Source organism: Lissotriton helveticus, chromosome 3_1, assembly GCF_964261635.1.
Source record: "Lissotriton helveticus chromosome 3_1, aLisHel1.1, whole genome shotgun sequence".
Lineage (NCBI taxonomy): Eukaryota > Metazoa > Chordata > Amphibia > Caudata > Salamandridae > Lissotriton > Lissotriton helveticus.
The window spans coordinates 420,275,637-420,294,290 of NC_136061.1; the positions used below are offsets into that span (position 1 = coordinate 420,275,637).

At 45.6% G+C, this 18,654-nt stretch overlaps 1 protein-coding gene across 2 annotated transcripts in view; it reads left to right on the forward strand.

Moving 5' to 3' along the window:
• Positions 1–18,654, forward strand: part of NBEAL1 (neurobeachin like 1) — a 1,045,477-nt gene that overhangs the window by 668,174 nt on the left and 358,649 nt on the right. For both annotated transcript variants that reach the window (XM_078680248.1, XM_078680249.1), the window contains one exon: positions 5,041–5,216. In XM_078680248.1, coding sequence (XP_078536374.1) covers positions 5,041–5,216 — 176 coding nt within the window. The remainder of the gene's footprint in view (positions 1–5,040; positions 5,217–18,654) is intronic.

Consider the following 18,654-nt stretch of genomic DNA (forward strand, 5'->3'; position numbering starts at 1 on the left):
TCCTACAGAGGTTATAAATGTCCCTAATGTACTAAGAGTTTCTATGGGGGATGTGAATAAACAAAATATACGATCAAATGATTGGGATGTACAAGCCGTAGAGGCTTTGTTTTCAGATATGAAATATTATGCTGCTTTTGATGCTGAGGATTTATATTTAGATTCGGCTAATTATGGTGATGTGTTCTGTTATCAACACTATGGCAATCACTACCTGCATAAGGCTAACACAAGGAGGAATATAGTTAATTATACTCAATGGGAACATTGTCCCGCTCCTGTGGAAGGCAGCTCAAATTCTCTTTTAAAAATATTCACTAATTTTACTGATTTTAATCAATCAAATCCTGATGCATTTTATTTCAAGATGACAGAAAAGTCATCTTCCAAAGTTGGACTGACCAACACAAAATTATTGTATTCCAAGTTTACTTTCTTGACCAATTGGCTATTGGGGGCTATGAACTGTGGAAAGATACTATTGATCTTAAATCTGTTTGGGGTTCTAAAAGTTGGCAAATGCAAGGCACTGAGGCTTTGCATCGTGCAAGTCTCAAGCCATATGTTGTTTTTAAATTCGACTATTTCACAAACTACCTGCTTTGGATTGGCTACTACTAAAAAATTAAATGCTCCTTCTTTTCCAGAATTGGAAGAGTACCCCGGTTGGGAGAATAATACTAGTATTACTATCAGAGAATTACAGACCCTGTTGCTGAATTCTACTTTTAACATATCCAGTTTGGATCCTGAGGGTTGGTTGTTGTGGCACCGAACTGCTGATTCTTGCCAACATCGTTTCCTGGGTTTAGCCCCTGGCTACACACAGGTTAGGGTGGATCCCCGTTTTGAGAGTGACCATTCTGTGACCACATATTCCGTAGGCAAGCTGTGTCTGAATTGGCTCAAACACTCCACTCTAGCGTCAGTTAAGCTTCATTTGTCTAAATTGACTGACGATGTGGATCTGAATGACTTTGTCAAGGGCCATGCTTCAGGCAGATCCCAAAGGTGGATATATGCTATTTACAACGAAGTTTGGAAACTGTCCCAGATTGAGGCTGCTTCCCGCTTAAGAGCTATAGATCAAGCAAATTTAGAAAAAGTACTGGCAGTTGTAGATAACAGCATTCACACGCTTTCTTCCCGCATTTACACTTTAGATAATATTGTTTCGTCTGTTGTTGATATTGTGCAAGAAGATGTCTCTGTTTTGTACCATGGTCAAAATCAATTGCATTCCATTATGCAGTTTACATGGACTTTACAAATGTTAAAGGCAGGAAATGTGCCTTGGCTACATGAACACGTCCTCATTGTTTGCCCCTTTTAATTTGACTGGCAAAATGCAACTTTATCTATGTTACATATTGGACAGTTAGAACCTTTGCCATTTTCTGTGGCCGAGACAAATTCGGCTGTCTGGCTCGTCCATGGCCTAATAACATTACCTTTCCCTCTGTTTAAGTTCGAAGCTTGCATGAAGTACTATGCTATTGGCAGATGTGAACCTCTGGGTACCGCTTATCTCCATGAAGCTTGGTCATTAAAATTTGCCTATAGGTGCCTGACGGAGGGAAAAGAGGTATATTTGAATGGTGAGGGTTGCACAACAACACCAGATCACTCATTAGTGTGTAGGAATATCCATTTGCATGGCTTGTGTAATCAGAATGCACCTAATTTGGCCTGTGTATTAAAAGGTACACCAATGCCTGCTATCACACCCACATTCACATTACAAGCAAACGGTAGTTATTTACTTTAAAATAATGAAGATTGTTGTGGGATGTTAGCTGGAATTCCTTACATCGTTACGGTCTCCCAACGTGTAGTTTGTTGTAAAAACTTAATGTTTCCTCCTCCACATGGGAAGCTTGATGTTTCCATCTGGCCGTCGATTCCGACCTTGACAACAAGATGAGTAGAATAAGAGCTCTTTTGTCCCAGAAAGAAGTCGCCCTTACAACTGCCCGTGAAACAGTTGTCCTTCACGTGGCAAATACCCGCACAGAAGTGCATTCCTTAATAAATACGGATATGTCCCTGCATTTCGGAGAGTTAATCTACACTATCTTTAATGCTTCCTCGACCACGGGGCTGGCTCATTTTTTTAAAGTTGCTAGTAGTGGCCTTGTGACTTCTTTCCAAACTATATTCGGTGTGTTCCTGGCATTTTTTCATTCGATTTTCTCCAGCCTCTTTGGTGGATTTCCCTTGATGCTTGCTCTGGTTGCCGGAGTGCTTCTACTGCTTTGTTTATTTCAGAATGGTTGCACATCCTGTGCCACGAGACGATTTGCCCTGGCTGTTGCTGCTCTGCAACCGATTGCTTGATTTTGCACTCAGTGTAGCCTCTGGCTACATTGAGTGCAGTTTATGGATTATCGTTTAGATTTTCCTTTTTCACATGTGTCCAGCTGTCTTTTATTGCCTGAGCTGTGATTTCGAATGGGCGCTGGATTTGTGTGTCTGCAGTACGGTGTCTCCCAGCGCAGATTTTGATCAACTGATGAGCCCCTTAGTTGCTATTGAATTGCTTTGTTCTGGGGGCGGGATTATGGCCTTTGCAGCGATGCATGGAGTCCTAGGTCTTTGGAATGTTTTTGCAGCGGCGCATGAATTCTTGGCACGCAGTTTTATTGAAGTCGATCCGAGTTGTCCTCTGATGGTACTAGAGGCTCTGGTTCTTGAGGAACATGTATGTACATTCCCGTTACTAAATTGGATGGCTGAACTATTTTCAGATGAGAACAATGACTTCCTGTTGGAGGCTGTTGCAACGTATTGTGCATATACACTATTGGAGTGAAGTGCATTTCCTGCTCTCTCTTCTTCACGGCTAAAGTCACATGTTGGACATCAGATTTTTTTAACTATTTTCTTTTTAGGCCTATTGGCTTTACTGTGCCCAAACGTGATTACTAATTTGGAGTTTTTTCAAAATTCGGAGTTTGCTCCCGTTTTTCCATTAAGGCAAATTTGAACTTGATTCTATCTCTCAAACTTGAACTCTGCGTTCCTGCTTTGCCCACATTTCTTATCCATGCTTCGATCAAGGGAGGGTGTAGTGGGGCTGAGCCTTGCATTTATACAGTGTTAAGTTAGCATGACCTTATTAGAAGTTTAAACGCCATTTTACCCTTTGCTTTCTTTTTGCACACGGCACACACGTTAGCTCTTGTTTAGAGTTAGGCTGAGTGTTTTGCTTCACATAAGAATAACTTGTTTTTCTACATTGCTAGACTTGCTTCATAAGCTTAGTCTGTACAGTGAGTGCCGAGGCCTTCAAGGTTATATCAACACTGTTGTTTTTGGTTGAACTGATCAGCGCACGTTCTAGACATAACATATATGCAGCTGTGGACAGCTCAGATACTGGCGCCTTTAATAATACACTGTGCAGGCATGATTGAACACACTTGGAGAACATTTGTATGCTGAGAGCTTGTGCAGAACTTGATGTGATTCACTCCTGCTAACCTTTGAGGTATGGGGTCGCCTATGCAAGCCTTAGAGAGCTTCTTTAGTTATAAAATAACCTACTAGCAAGGGACCGTGAAATATAGGTATATATTTAACCTGTTTCCATTTAGCATTATAATATGCTTTCTCCCTTTGTATTTTATGGAATAGTAACTATGCTGATAATCTTATTTCTTATCATATGTCTGCTTGTATTAGCTAAGATGCTGCACCTGAGATCACGGCGTTAAAATAAACATTTTAAACTGGCTTGTGTCTCCTTTTACTCCCTGTTCTGGACTGGTAGGAGAGTATAACGAAAGAGTGCTCGTGTTTCCCACCTTACCTGAGGTAACCTAAGTCGCATGTTCTGGGTTGTCTAATCATTGGTAACTTTGCTATAGGACGAAGAGCTAATGAGACACTGATGCTAGTTTGGTAGGGGATTTTGGGTACAAAGGTGAGTTTTTGGCACACCCTAATTCCCCAAGGTCCTGAGTCTCTGTGTACAGTTCTGTGACTGAGCAGAATCTCTGCAACAGGTTGAGAGGCATAGGTAAGGGTACCCTTTAGCCTGCCCTGCTGTACTATCTTTGTAGTCTCTGCAGCAGAGCATGATGTGTGCGTTCAATTATAAATCAGGCGGTCAGAGAGTCAGCCGGGAGCCAATCCGTAAGCCATTTGGTGAGAAAGTCCACCACATTGTTGTTCTCACAGCCCTTGGGAAACCCCAAAAAGCGGAGGTTGTTCCTACGGGTACGACCTTCTGCCTCTTCCTCTCTTGCTGCCAAACCCCGCATAAGTGTCTCCAGATTGGACATCTTTTTTGAAGAGTGCTCACCGCATCTTCTGTTGTCGAGATCTGCGATTCTGATACAGTAGTCCTCTGTACTGCATTGCGAATGTCCTGCCAAAACAGCATGACGTCCAAGCCGACCGCGCCAATTTTAGCTTTCAGCATTTCCCTGGACTGGGTAATTGCCTCCAACAGCGCTGCATTGTCAGGTATAGTCTTGGGGTTTGGCAATGGAGCAGCCGCACCGTTATATTTTTCCAAAGTGGATTGATTAGATGTGGCCCCCGGCGGTTTATTTGTAGCCATTTCTGCGTGCTTTCACGAGATTTTAAATGATAAACTGGCCCAATAAACCATGTCTTTCAAATCAACACAGCTTGTGGTTGCACTCAGTTAAGAAAGTGCATAATTTAATTAACTACAGATGTGTCTCTTCAGTAAAACCACATAGCATTGTGGTCCTTTCATTTTTATTTATTTTGTCACTCTTTAATTAGCAATAAACTATTGATCTGCATGGCTACTGTAAGGGCCATGGGCAGCTGGCAGATCGAGCTACTCCTAGTCCCAGCTGTCTGTTTATTTCCGTCTCCTTTTAGCTTTTTCAGCAACATTCTTTATAGAGGTAAATTATGTTAAAGTACACTTCCAATAGAATCAGTCTTCAAGTATTATTCAATGTATATGCCACAAAACCTGTCCATTTTATTCTTAGTTGCTCTGTGAAAGTAATATTCATTGATATTGTTAAGTGAAAAGACTGTGTTCCTTTTTTCTAGGCAGGTGAGGATGAACTGGTGCAGCTTTTGACAGATATACTCATAGGTGTTCTCTGGAAGGGAATTGAAAGGTCGGATGATGCCACGTGGATCGAGAGGGGCCAGGTATTCTCCGCATTAAGCAAGTTGGGAATGTCCAATCAACTACTGCGGCCTTCAGACGAACTCAAGCTCAAGTGAGTGAGTGCAAGCGTTTTCCACAACAAGCCTCCATACTTCAGACCGTAAAAAGTACACATGAAGAGAGCAGATGTGACGGGCGTGGTGAGCTAGAAGTCCAATAGATTTTCTGTCCACTTCATTATAGCAGTTGACCTGATTTCTTTTTTCTTTTCAGTTAATATTATACAATGTATTAAGTTAAGACACAGAGAACACTACCCTGATTCTGCTGTTAAGTTCTGTTCCATTTTTTGATTGTTATTTTAAGCAAATCCAACACATTGGGGGAAAGCCTCAACTTCATGTCATTGTGACAACCCTTCAAATTATACCAATTTTTACAAAACACAGTGACACATGAACTTAAAGTAAAGATGGAACACTCTAATAGCGACAGTCTTGACATTTTCAAACCACTTGTACTGGTTCTGATTATTTATAGTGCCTACTGAAACCCATAAGCAAATGTGATTACCGGTATCACCCATATAAAATCCTAAAAATCTCCTATCCTTCAATAATAACATTTATCTTTAAAGAGGAGTTAGGTGTTCAAACCAGAGAGAGGCGATTTTCGAAATTGTCTTTCACAAACAGAAAGATTGGTATGTAAACTAAACTGGTTCAGAAATTTCCTAGTCAATAGCAACATAGCACTTCCGTAGCTTTCCTGTATCGTAGACCAAATAATGCTGTTGTAGAAAGAGAGGAATAGAAAGGAATGGTTTCCAAGTGCATTGAAGAGACATGAGTTGAAAAAAGTACAGAAGTACAGGGAAGATAAGCTTCTCTAGCATGCACACCTGTGCATCTTTCTTCCCTAGAGACCCCAGACTTCAGTACTACCAGATTGAAATGCACTCTGATCAATATTCGCTCTCTTATCAAGCATAAAATGAATTTTTTAACCACATATACACACATTCTCCCAACAAAGCCTTTTTAACTGAAACTTGGCCCGGCGAGACCTCAAATCCAGATCTAGTAGATCCAATACAAGCAGGATATGCTGTTACTAGGTAAGATTGAGCTGCTAATTGTGGTGGTGGCCCAGCAGTGGTCTAATGTGACAACATCAAAGTCACCTGTAAACCCGCTAAGTTAGCAGATAGTGAAGTCCTGTCCTTTGGATGCAACCAATCCAATAACTTCACCTTTGACAGATTATTGATCTACAGGCCACCAAGCCCGAAAACCATTTTCCTAGATGCTTTAGCTGACATCCTGGAGCTATGTAGGCAGTATTCTAATTACACCATATTAGGTGATTTTAATTTCCATCTGGAAAATTCCGACAATAAAGAATCAGAACAACTAATTGACATTCTGAGTTTTTTCAGTCTTATTCAGTAGATGAATACTGCTACACTTGTAACAGGGCATACGCTTGTTGGCATTTTTTCAAACAATCCAGAATTACAGATAGAAGCTATTTTTACCTATCATCTGGTCAGATCATAAGGCTGCTGATTTTCGCCTAAAACTCCCACCTCTATTTCTGGTTACTAATAGAACTATACAAGGCAAGAAAGTTCAAGCATGGAACAAAGTCAATACAGCAGATTTTACCAATATTTTAGATATATCTAAGCCCTTAGTCACGAATGGCATAAATGGAACATTATACAACTATTCTGACTGGATAAGGGCAGAAATTACCAAGCTGGGTCCCTCAAAACCTATTTAAAGCCTTAGAAGTAGGCCCACAGCATCCTGGTTCTCTCTTGAACTTAGGGAATTAAAACAAATGCAGAAGACAGGAGAACGTGCGGAGAAGGAACTACCACACTGAAGAAAGGATAAGATATAATCAATAAATCCAATGCTACAAAAAACTGATCACTATTGAAAAAATGAACTACTTTTTGGAAAAAATCCATTCAGCTAAGAACTCCACAAGATAACTTTTTAAAACAGTTCACGTGTTCTCTAACCTAACCACCAGTTGCACACTGTCCCCCAGTCAACCACTGTGTGACAAGCGAGCAGTTTTTTAAAAGTGAAGAAAATACTCCGAAAGTTGAACTCCAGTTGTGCGGCCATAACCCCGGCCTTGCGGTTAAACTGGGTAGCTCCTAATAAAAATGAATTCTGTAAGTTTCCTCCTATCACCTTCGCAGGAGTAGTAGAACTTCTAGGACAAACGAAGTCAGGAGCCCAGTCCGATCCCTGCCTGTCGAAAATCTTATACTACATAGTAGCTACTTCACTTACTACATTATTAAATATCATCATCAACTCATGTAACTTTCCTCCGAAGTGGAAAAATGCCTCCATCCTACCATTGGTATAGGAACCTTCGCTGACCCAAACAAGGTGAAGAACTATTGTGAGGAGGGACTCACCGGCGTATCGCTATGGGCAAATCTTCCCCTTACTACACATGTGCCCCTCTCCAGTCGGCACCCACAGGATCCAGCAGAAGGAGACAATCCATGCCGCTATCCTGTCTCTCCACAGAGAGAGGTCGACGGGAACCCGGAAGTGGGCGGAGGTTACACCAGAAGTTCTTTGCCTGCACCAATGAAAAGAGGAGACTTCAGAAAAGAAGGCGGTCAGACCGGTGGCGTGGAACCAGGAGGAAGGACGTCAGGAGAACGAAGCAAAGAAGACGGACCCTGTAGCGGTGCAACCGAAGAAGACCCGAGGAGCGGAGACGCGGTGGAAGCGGAACCGGACGAGCATTGGTGTGAGGAGTGGTGGAGTCCCCCGGAGGATGTTGTAGAGCGGCCGCAACTCTGGAGAGTTGCGGCAGAGCCGGTGAGTCAAAGCGTCCCACGGGAAGAAAAGGGAGGAACGAGGGAGGCGGGTGAGGAACTAAGGGTTCCTTAAGGATTGTGTTTTTCTCGTTTACGGGAGCTGGAACCTTGTTGTTTTCTGGTTGCATGCAGCCAGACTCTTGTTAAACATTCGAGTGTAACTCTGAGTATTTGTAGGGTGTTCCGTTGTTTCTTTTCCTTTTGATTGAGGGCCATAGAACGGACAAGTGATTACCGTGTGGCACTAATAACAGGAACGTGTGGCTTCCTTTAATTGTATGTTTGAAGTATTCTGAGAACCGGCCCCTATATAAATCTTTTTCCCCCCCTCCTCTTCACCTAGTCCCTTCTCTAGGCACTTCCTACAAAACTTCCGCTGTCACCATCTACCCTGAGAAGGATATTCTGTGAGCACTTTAAGGTGTGGTGATGGGTAAATCTTCCAGAAATAACCCAGACTCTGGTATTCTGCCGGCTCTTCTTTTCCTCTCTTATAAGCCTCCGGGGAGATACCCGTGATTCAGAAGATGAGGAGCAAGTGACATCGCCCTCTACATCTCCATCCAGCTCAACGAGGACACCATCAGAAGGAGAAACCGAAGAACACCTTTTTGATCCACAACCCTTGTTACTTCTGGCAATAAAAAACAATTTTTTGGTAAATATATCTAGCCTCCTCGCTTGTATATCAAACCTGCGCTCACACAAGTGGTGTCAGAAGTGGGATTGAAAGGCACCATGGAGGCTGCTCTAGCAAAAATGGCGGAAAATCAGGAGCATCTGGGGAAAGTGATGAAACGCTTCCTGACGGTGGTTGAAGAAGACCGTGGAAAATTACAAGTCCTTACGGGACAAAGCCAAACCCAAGGAGCAGTATTGGACAAACTTACGGAAACAGTAGGACACCAGAGAGGCCCCACCACCCTTCTCTCGGTTGTGCTGCAACACTATGTGAGTGGGGAAGACCCGGACTATTTTTTTTTAACAATTTTGAGAGAATGGTTACGGCAGCGTCTTGGCCAGCCGATAAGTGGGGACAATATTTAGGACCTCTCTTGTCTGGGGACCTACAGGCTGCCTATCAGTTCAATGGGTGGTTCCCTATGCTGACATAAAAAGGTGTATCATGGAACGTTTGGGTGTTGACGATAAAACCTACCCATTAAAACTACGACAGATGAAAGAGGGTCCACAAGAGACACCAAGGGCATTGTACTTCACCAAGGGCATGGTTGAACCCAGCTACTATGGATAAAGACGGGATTATGGCCAAAATTTATTTAGAACAATATTTATCCTCTCTACATCCTCCTATTCAAAAGTGGGTACGTCAACCGGCTAACCTTACCCTTGAGACTGCAGTGGAAATTGCCAGTGCTTATAATAGAGCACAACAAATTCAGAAAGGGCGGGAAGACTTTACAGGGAAAACTGGAGGACCCAGGACCCCATCGTCCTCCGCGGGCCCCAGTGGTTAAAAAACCGGGGCTCTTGACCAATTTTACCTGGAGCCCCGATTGTCAGACCCCTGCTGATGGGTCCACTGTGCTTTCAGTGTGGCGGAATGGGCCACATTGCTAGATTTTGTCCTCAGAAAGAGGAACCTATGGAAATAGGGATGGCCCACAACTATTATTGTTCTTCCTCTGAACGAAAACCACTGCCTTATCGTTGCACAGTTTCTGTCAATGGTCAACAAGTGACGGCTCTGTCTGATACGGGGTGTCTTCACAGTGTAGTCCGACCTCAAGACCTGGGTTCTCATATTGGTCCCATCGATGGAGCAGTAGCTATGCGCTGCGTACACAGTGATACAACACCATACCCTACAGCTCAGGTGAGAATACAACATCCTAGGGATACCGGGACCACCCTAACAGTCAGTCTGATACCCCAATTACCTGAACAGGCTATACTTGGGAATGATTATCCAAAGTTGTCACAGCTATTGAACGACAATCCTTCACAGGAGGAAGAATGGTGGTCCACCGCACCTTTTTCTCGAGATGGGGAGAAAGAATGGCCAGCCGCCAAAGCACGAAAGAGTAGGAGACAAAGGAGAGCCGAAAAAGGGAAGAACCCGGTGGTATTACTCTTACTACAGGACGAGAATCCCTGGGAAACTGATAGAAGTTTTCTTGCGGCCCAGCGAAAAGACCCAGTCCTGCAAGAAGCATGGAACTAGGCACTAGAGGACGAGGATCCCCAACATGTAGGTCCTTATTTTTTCAAGAGGAATAGGTTATAAAGAAAATGGAACCCCACTAAAAAAGCCCAATGGTTGATTCCTGGCCCGTTCAGGGAGAAAGTGTTACACTTAGCCCACAGCCACTTATTAGGAGGACATTTTGGGGCAGAAAAGACAGAGAAACAGATCATGGGGCATTTCTATTGGCCGCGGATATATCAGCAAGTAAAGAGGTACTGTAGGGAGTGCCCAGTGCGTCAAGGGAACAGTAGATACCATCCCCCTGGAGTGCCCCTACAAACCCTCCCAATTATAGAAGAGCCATTCCGTAGGATAGGCATGGATATAATAAGGCCCTTATTGCCTTCCCGCAATGGATGTCGATACGTCCTCGTTATGGTAGATTACGCCATGTGTTTTCTAGAAGCCATTCCCCTACGAAGACCTGATGCCTCTAACATAGCTAAAGCTATGATCACTGTCTTTTCGAGGGTGGGATTCCTGAAGGAGATCCTGACCGATCAGGGGACTCCCTTTGTATCCCTTTTGATGAAATAAGTATGTGCCCAGTTAGGAGTCAAACAAATCCGGACGTCTGCTTATCATCCACAGACAGACGGATTAGTGGAAAGGTATAACGCCACCATAAACACCACACTAAAAAACTCCTAGCCCTAAAATCCCGGAAATGGGAGGGTATGTTACCCATGGCCTTGTTTGCCATTAGGTGCAAAGAACAAAAGAGCACAGGATACTCGCCTTTTGAGTTATTACTTGGCCATAAGCCAAGCACCTTATTGGATATGGCCCAAGAAAAAATGGAAACAGAACCACATGATTCAAAACCCCTAACTGAGTATGTGTCTCATTTGCATACTCACCTTGGACAGATAAGGGCTATTGTTTGGAACAACTTAGAGGGAGCCCAGCTGGCCCAAAAGAGTCAATACGATAAAGGCACCAAAGAGAGAACTTTTCAAGTGGGGGATTCAGTACTACTTATAATGGCGTCATCCGACCACAAGTTGTTGGGACAGTGGCAGGGGCCATACACTAGTGGAACGAGTTACTCCTGTTACTTACTGCATCGAAACAGATCCGGTCAGGCATACCTCTCAAGTGTATCACATCAACTTGTTAAAAAAATGGGAAGGTAGCTGTCAATCTGGCGGAAGTACAGGTACCCTTATTCGACCAGTGTGTGGATACTGAGCTGCCTCCCGACCTTCGAGGTAGCTTGTCACAGGTTTTACAATGCCTACAGGACACGTTCTCTACCTCTCCTGGCAAGACAGTGTTTTATTGAACATGCTATCAAAACATCTCCCGGGAAACAGGTGCGCCTGAGACCCTACCGTATTCCTGAGGCCTGTGGGCAGACCATACTAGAGCAAATCCAAAAGATGCTACAAATGGATATAATTGAACCCTCTGTAAGTGAGTGAAACTCACCCATTGTTCTTGTGCCTAAACCAGACGGGTCGGTGCGATTGTGCATCGACTTCAGAGAGGTCAATAAAATATCAGAATTTGACACATATCCACTACCCTGAGTGGATGAAATGGTTGAAAGAATAGGCCTAGCTAAATACATTAGCACCCTAGATTTATGCAAGGGGTATTGGCAGATACCCCTCAGAAAACAGGACAGAGAAAAAACTGCATATTCTACCCCAGATGGGTTGTATCAGTTTAAGGTATTGCCCTTTGCCCTACATGGGGCACCAGCAACATTTCAAAGGGCTATGAATGTAATGTTACAACCCCATGAGAAATATGCATGCGCGTATATAGATGACATAATCATCTATAGCGATACATGGGAACAGCACATTTTCCACCTTTCTAGTGTGATACAGACCGTAGGACAATATGGTCTGAAGATAAATCCAGCTAAAAGTCATCTAGCCACTCAAACCGTTCGATACCTGGGGTTTCTATTAGGAGAGGGGGTTATCAGGACACAAGTTTCCAAGCTAGCTGCCATCTCTCAAATCCCCTTACCTCGCACCAAGAAGGACTTACGAGCCTTCTTAGGGTTGTTTGGATATTACCGTCGGTTAATCCCTCCGTTCTCACAGACAGCAGCCCCTCTAACGAATTTACTCCAGAAAAACATACAAACAGAGGAAGTACTCAAACACTCTCCCCCAGAAGTAGTATGAGCCTTTGAGACCTTAAAAATGACTCTGACTTCAGAGACAGTATTAACCAGTCCAGACTATTCCCTCCCTTTTATCTTACAAACCGACACTTCAGATCAGAGACTAGGGGCTGTCTTATCCCAGGAGACACCCCAGGGAGAAAAGCCTATATTATACATTAGTCGCAAGCTTTTCCCAAGGGAGAAAAACTACGCTACTATAGAGAAGGAAGCACTGGCTATTAAGTGGGCTGTGGATACCTTACGGTATTGTCTGGAAGGTAGGAAATTTACTTTATATACTGACCACGCCCCTCTTGAATGGCTAGCCAGGAACATGGGTCACAATGAGAGAGTCCTCAGATGGTTTCTTTCCCTACAACTCTACCGATTCCGAACCCAACACCGAAAAGGAAGTGAACAAGGAAATGTGGACTACTTATCCAGATTTCCCCAAGAGCGGACCCCTAATAGAAGGACAGCTAGGGAAAGGAGATGTGAGGAGGGACTCACCGACGTATCGCATGGGCGGATCTTCCCCTTAATACACATGTGCCCCTCTCCAGTCGGCACCCACAGGATCCAGCAGAAGGACAAAATCCATGCCGCTATCCTGTCTCTCCACAGAGAGACGTCGACGGGAACCCGGAAGTGGGCGAAGGTTACCCCGGAAGTTCTTTGCCTGCACCAATGAAAAGAGGAGACTACGGAAAAGAAGGTGGTCAGACCGGTGGCGTGGTACCAGGAGGAAGGACGTCGGGAGAACGAATCAAAGAAGACAGACCCTGTAGCGGTGCAACCGATAAAAAGACCCGAGGAGCGGAGACGCGGTGGATGCGTAACTGGACGAGCATTGGTGTGAGGAGTGGTGGAGTCCCCCGGAGGATGCTGTACAGCAGCCGCAGCTCTGGAGAGTTGCGGCAGAGCCGGTGATTGAAAGTGTCCCACGGGAAGAAAAGGGAGGAACGATGGAGGCGGGTGGGAAACTAAGGGCTCCTTAAGGATTGTGTTTTTCTCGTTTAAGGGAGCTGGAACCTTGTTGGTTTCTGGTTGCATGCAGCCAGACCCTTGTTAAACATTCTAACGTAACCCTGAGTATTTGTAGGGTGTTCCATTGTTTCTTTTCCTTTTGATTGAGGGCCATAGAACAGACAAGTGGTTACCGTGTGGCACTAATAACAGGAACCTGTTGCTCCCTTTAATTGTTTGTTTGAAGTATCCTGAGAACCGGCCCCTATATAAATCTTTTTCCCGTCCTCCCCTTCACCTAGTCCCTTCTCTAGGCACTTCCTACAAAACTTCCGCTGTCACCATCTACCCTGAGAAGGATATTCTGTGAGCACTTTAAGGTGTGGTGACTGGTAAATCTTCCAGAAATAACACCAGACTGATGTTCTGACGGCTCTTCTTTTCCTCTCTTATGAGCCTCCGGGGAGACACCCGTGAATCAGAAGACCAGGAGCAAGTGACATCGCCCTCTACATCTCCATCCAGCTCAACGAGGACACCATCAGAAGGAGAACCCGAAGAACACCTTCTTGATCCACAACCCCTGGTTACTTCTGGCAATAAAAAACAATCTTTTGGCAAATATATCCAGCCTCCTCGCTTGTATATCAAACCTGCGCTCCCACAACTATCCTCCTATATCTCGCCTCCACTTCTCAGCAAATATTCTCGCGAAACATATGAACATTGCACTCTGAGTTTTTGGAGGTGAATGTCAAGTCAAGTCAAGAATGCTTTGTTCTGTTGCTTCATAAAACAATCATAAAAGCACAAAGAAAAGAAAATCCATCATTACATGATTTAGATTTTAAAAAGAGAAATGTACTTATTGTATCAAGTTAGAACGTGCAACAATTAATAATCTATGATGATAAAAATATCTATACATAGTATAAGAACATACAAAATATCATCTTGATAATTTTATATAGACAAAGTGCCTAGTACATTATTGAGTAAAAACATTATTAATTTCACCTATATTATATCCAGAAAAAAGCTCTAAATAATCTGTCTCAAGACTTTCTTTAAGTAAGTCACTATTTTAAATGTGCTGTATACATCTTCAAGCTGTTGTAATACAAGTAGGGCGGGTCTGCATTGTCTAAGCCCAATCATTTTTAAAACAGGTACCAGGTAGAATCTCCTTAAAAAGGTATAACATTTACAAAACAGTATGACATGGATGGTAGATTGGTTAGAACTATTGTCACAGGGGCATAGTTGGAGGTTTGAGGACCAGTCGTTCATTTTAGGCAGGGTGACTAGTCTGTGAAATACCTCCAACCTAAATCTTGTCAATAAAAATCTAACGTAAACTCCGGGTACAAAGTTAAATAGGGTTGGATGTCAAAAGTAGTTAAAATCAATTGATTGTGGAGTACAGTAGGTTTCAATATCTCTGATGACATTTGAATAGAATCCAACAAGAGTAGACCCTCCTTTCTCAATTCCTTTCTTGATATTTGCTGAATAGAGAAAGGGTTAGTTAAATATTCAAGGTGCCCAAGGTCTTTTAAGAAATTTTTGACATAGTTTATCCATGGAATTTTCAAAACCTCTTCTAATTTTAAAGCATCTGATAAGATGTCCCTGTTTAAGTTTGCCTCTTCTTTGGTCCATAATCTGGGCCAGAGAAGTACAGGTTCAAGCTTTATTGAATCAGAAATGAAGGGTAGTCCCAACTCTGCATGACATATGCAGGATGAGGTACTATGCGGGAGTGATAAAATATATCTTAAAAAAGAATTTTCTATGCGTTGGATTGGGAACAGGTCAGCAAACCCCCAAATTCCTGCCCCGTATATTGTGGATGAAACACACCTTGCCTTATAGATCTTGATAAGCTCTTCTGGTGGCCTTTTTCCCAGTTTTCTAGCAAAGGTGATCAGGGCAGACGTTGTCCTTAGGAGTAACAACTTTTTAGCTGTAACTGCCTGTACCCAAGTGTCACTATGGGCAAAAAGGATTCCCAAATAAGAGAAACTCTTAGTTGCCCCTATCTTCTGTCCTGCAACAAACATATCTTTAAATCTCTTAATTCCACGGCCACAACGCATGATAAAGGTCTTGGAGGAGTTTACTCTCAGGCCAAGATTTTTAATAAACAGAGAGAAACTGTCTAGGTACCTCTGCAAGCCAACCTGAGTGCGGGACATCAGCACAGCGTCATCCGCATATAGGAGCGCTGGTATTGGACATCCTGCCACGTATGGGAAATCTTTGTTGTCTAAGGAGGGCATTCTCCAGGCCATTAATATAAAGGTTAAAAAGAAACGTAGCCAGGACACATCCTTGCCTGACTCCGCTCTTAATCAAAAAAGTAGCGCAGCATTCCCCCTTCAAGCCACAGCGCACGCATGCTTTGGAGTCATTGTAAAAACGCTTAAGAAAATAAATAATCTGAATCTCAACTCCCATGTCTTCTAAAATAGGCCAGAGTTTACTGTGAATCACGCAATCAAATGCAGCTGTGAGATCCACAAATGCTAAGAATAGATTCCCCTGTTTGGCCCTAGTGTATTTCCCTACCAGGATTGACAGATTTATCCCCTGCTCTATCGTTCCAAGACCAGCACGAAAACCGTACTGCAGGTCGGATAGAACACAGTTCTCCTCTGCCCAATACTGCAAGCGTTCCTAAATTATTCTGCCTAATACTTTTGTTACACCATCAAGTAGAGAAATAGGCCTATAACATCTAGGGTCCTGCCTATCCCCTTTTTTAAAAATAGGCACAATAGTGGATTCTACCCAGGTAGAAGAAAATGAGGTGCTACAACTGGCAGTAATTACCTGGACTAAGATGGGCCCCCCAAGGGCAATATTTGATGTAAAAAGATCAACGGGGGGGGCGTGGCTAGCGGCTGAACATGGCGGCTGCCTAGAGGACCAGCTCCGATCACGAAGCGGCCTCTCCGACCATCCGCACAATGATCCGTGACTGAATCCGACCTCAGGCGGAGGTATCAAAGGCCCGGGGCCGGGCGCTACAGGCGGCAGCAAACCGGAGGACAATCGGGTGCCGGGGAGCCGAGTTTCGATCGAGTGGCGGTGAGCCCGGAGCGCAGGCCTGACTCCCGGGACCCCAGTGGACAACGCAGCCGACCGGAAGTGGGTTCTGCCCGGTGGCAGTGGACCGGAAGTGACCGGGGCTGGAGGAGACCTCCGTGGCAGACCCGACGAACCACTCTGTCGGCGCCGGCTGTCGAGGCGCGCCGCGCCGAGGACTCTGTGCTACTAGGGAGGCTGAGGTAGCGGACGGACAATAGGGGGCTGAGGCGCCTTACGGTGCCGCCTGGCAAGGATCACTGCGGAATCCTCCGAATCGGCCGCCGGGGAGAACGAGACCAGCGGGGGCTGCTGAACACCTGCGGAACTTGCCCCCCCTCCCCTCCCCGCCTCTCACACTCAGTGCGCTACGAAGCGACGCTGGTCGACCAGTTTGCGTCGCTTGGGCGTGAAAATTGGAACTGTGCCTGGCCACCCCATTGGTGTGTCGGGGACCCGCTGTGGAACCTGGGGCCCAAGGATTGGAGACACTGACGGCGTCGTTTGATGGTGGAACCCTGATCTATGCACGGCGAAGACCCTGTGACACACACACGGTGCGCGGCGGTCAGTAGGGGCACCGCACCTGCTAGAACCAGTATACTGCGGCCGAGTCGCCGCTGCTGACCGGGACGTGGTCCCCGCCCACATCAGGCTGAGTGCCCCGACTGCAGTGGGGACGGACTAGTGCCCGGGGTTTGCCTATTCCTATCCGACTCATCCATCCGGCTGGCTTGAGGTGCTGTGCGGCGGACGCTATGGCGGGCAAAGGCGCCAAGGGCGGCACGACCCAGACTCGCATAGAACGTTACACCAGTGACAAACATGCCTCCCCTCTGGCGGACGGGCGACATCCTTCCACGAGGTCGTCGGACAATGCGGGGCCAAAAAAGGCAACCCTGGATGACGTGATGCGAGCGCTCACGCAGGTACAGACTACGGTGGGTTCCATCTCCACTGAAATTACCCTCATTCGGGCGGACCTCCACAAGATGGCCGAAAAAGTGGGATCTCTGGAACTGGTCACAAAATCCCTGGTGGAGGATGTCTCGGAGCTCCAGACGGCGATGGAGGCGGTCACGGCTGAGAATAAAAGGCTGAAGGAGAAGTTGGATGACCAGGAAGGGCGCTCCAGGCGGAACAACGTCCGAATTCTTGGGGTTCCGGAGTCGGAAGGAGTTAGAGCGACGGACCTCTTTGTAGAGGAGCTCATCAAAACGCAGCTCAAACCAAAGGGACTATCGAAGTTTTTCTCGATCGAAAGGGCGCACAGAGTGCCAGGTGGCCAGCCTAAGCCGGGGGCCTCCCCTAGACCGATCTTGGCGAGGCTCTTCAACTTCGGAGATAGGGACGCCATCTTACAGGCGGCGCGGGTGTCTCCACCCGTTAAGATTCAGAACTCCACCGTGGCATTCTTCCCGGACTACACAGCGGAGGTGGCAAGGCGGAGGAAGACGTTTGTGGATATCAAAAAAGAGCTCAGGAGAAGGGAGATCCAATACTCCATGATATTCCCGGCTAGGCTGCGTGTGGTAGCAGAAAACAGGACGTGGTTCTTTGATAATCCAGAAGTTGCCCGGGACTGGTTGGACGACTGGCGCCCAGCCTCCCAGCCCCGACGTCGGGGACGAGGTGCCAAGGACAAACATCTGGTGGATCATGGCGATGTTCGTGAAGACGACCTGGAGACCGGTCGAGGCTCACCACTCAGAGACATTACTGATGCTGAACTGGAGGTCGATTCTTAGTGACCCGGCAGATTCAAGACTCACCTCATACTAAGGCTGTTGCCTGGGTTGCCATGGCCCCTGGGCTGAGGGCCTCTGCGGAGGGTAAGAGGGGTCGCTGACTTTGGAGTATTCCTCACCCCCAACGAGCAAGTAACTTTATACCTTTTCATGGGTGGGTTTAAGCACTCTGCTAAATTGGGGCGGCGGGCAGTTCTAAGTCCGTGTGGCAGGGAAGCAGGGAGGGGGGGAGTTATGGGTAGGGGAGGTTTGTTCCGAATTGTTGGTTTATATTGTTTGACTCTGCTGATTACACTGACATCCATTTTAGTCGTACTGTGCCTGGCTGCGCACGCCGACCGGCCTGGTAATGCCTCGCTGCTACTGGGCCAGCCACTGCTTACACATGCGAGACACCCTGGGGTTGGGTACACTCCGGATGCGACGCTGTCGAGCCCTAAGGGTCAGGGATTCCCATCTGCAACTTCACGATGGCAGGACTGTCGCACTCCAATGACGTGATCGATGATCCCGGAGCGGGACCTGTGCCACCGCTGCAGATCATGTCATGGAATG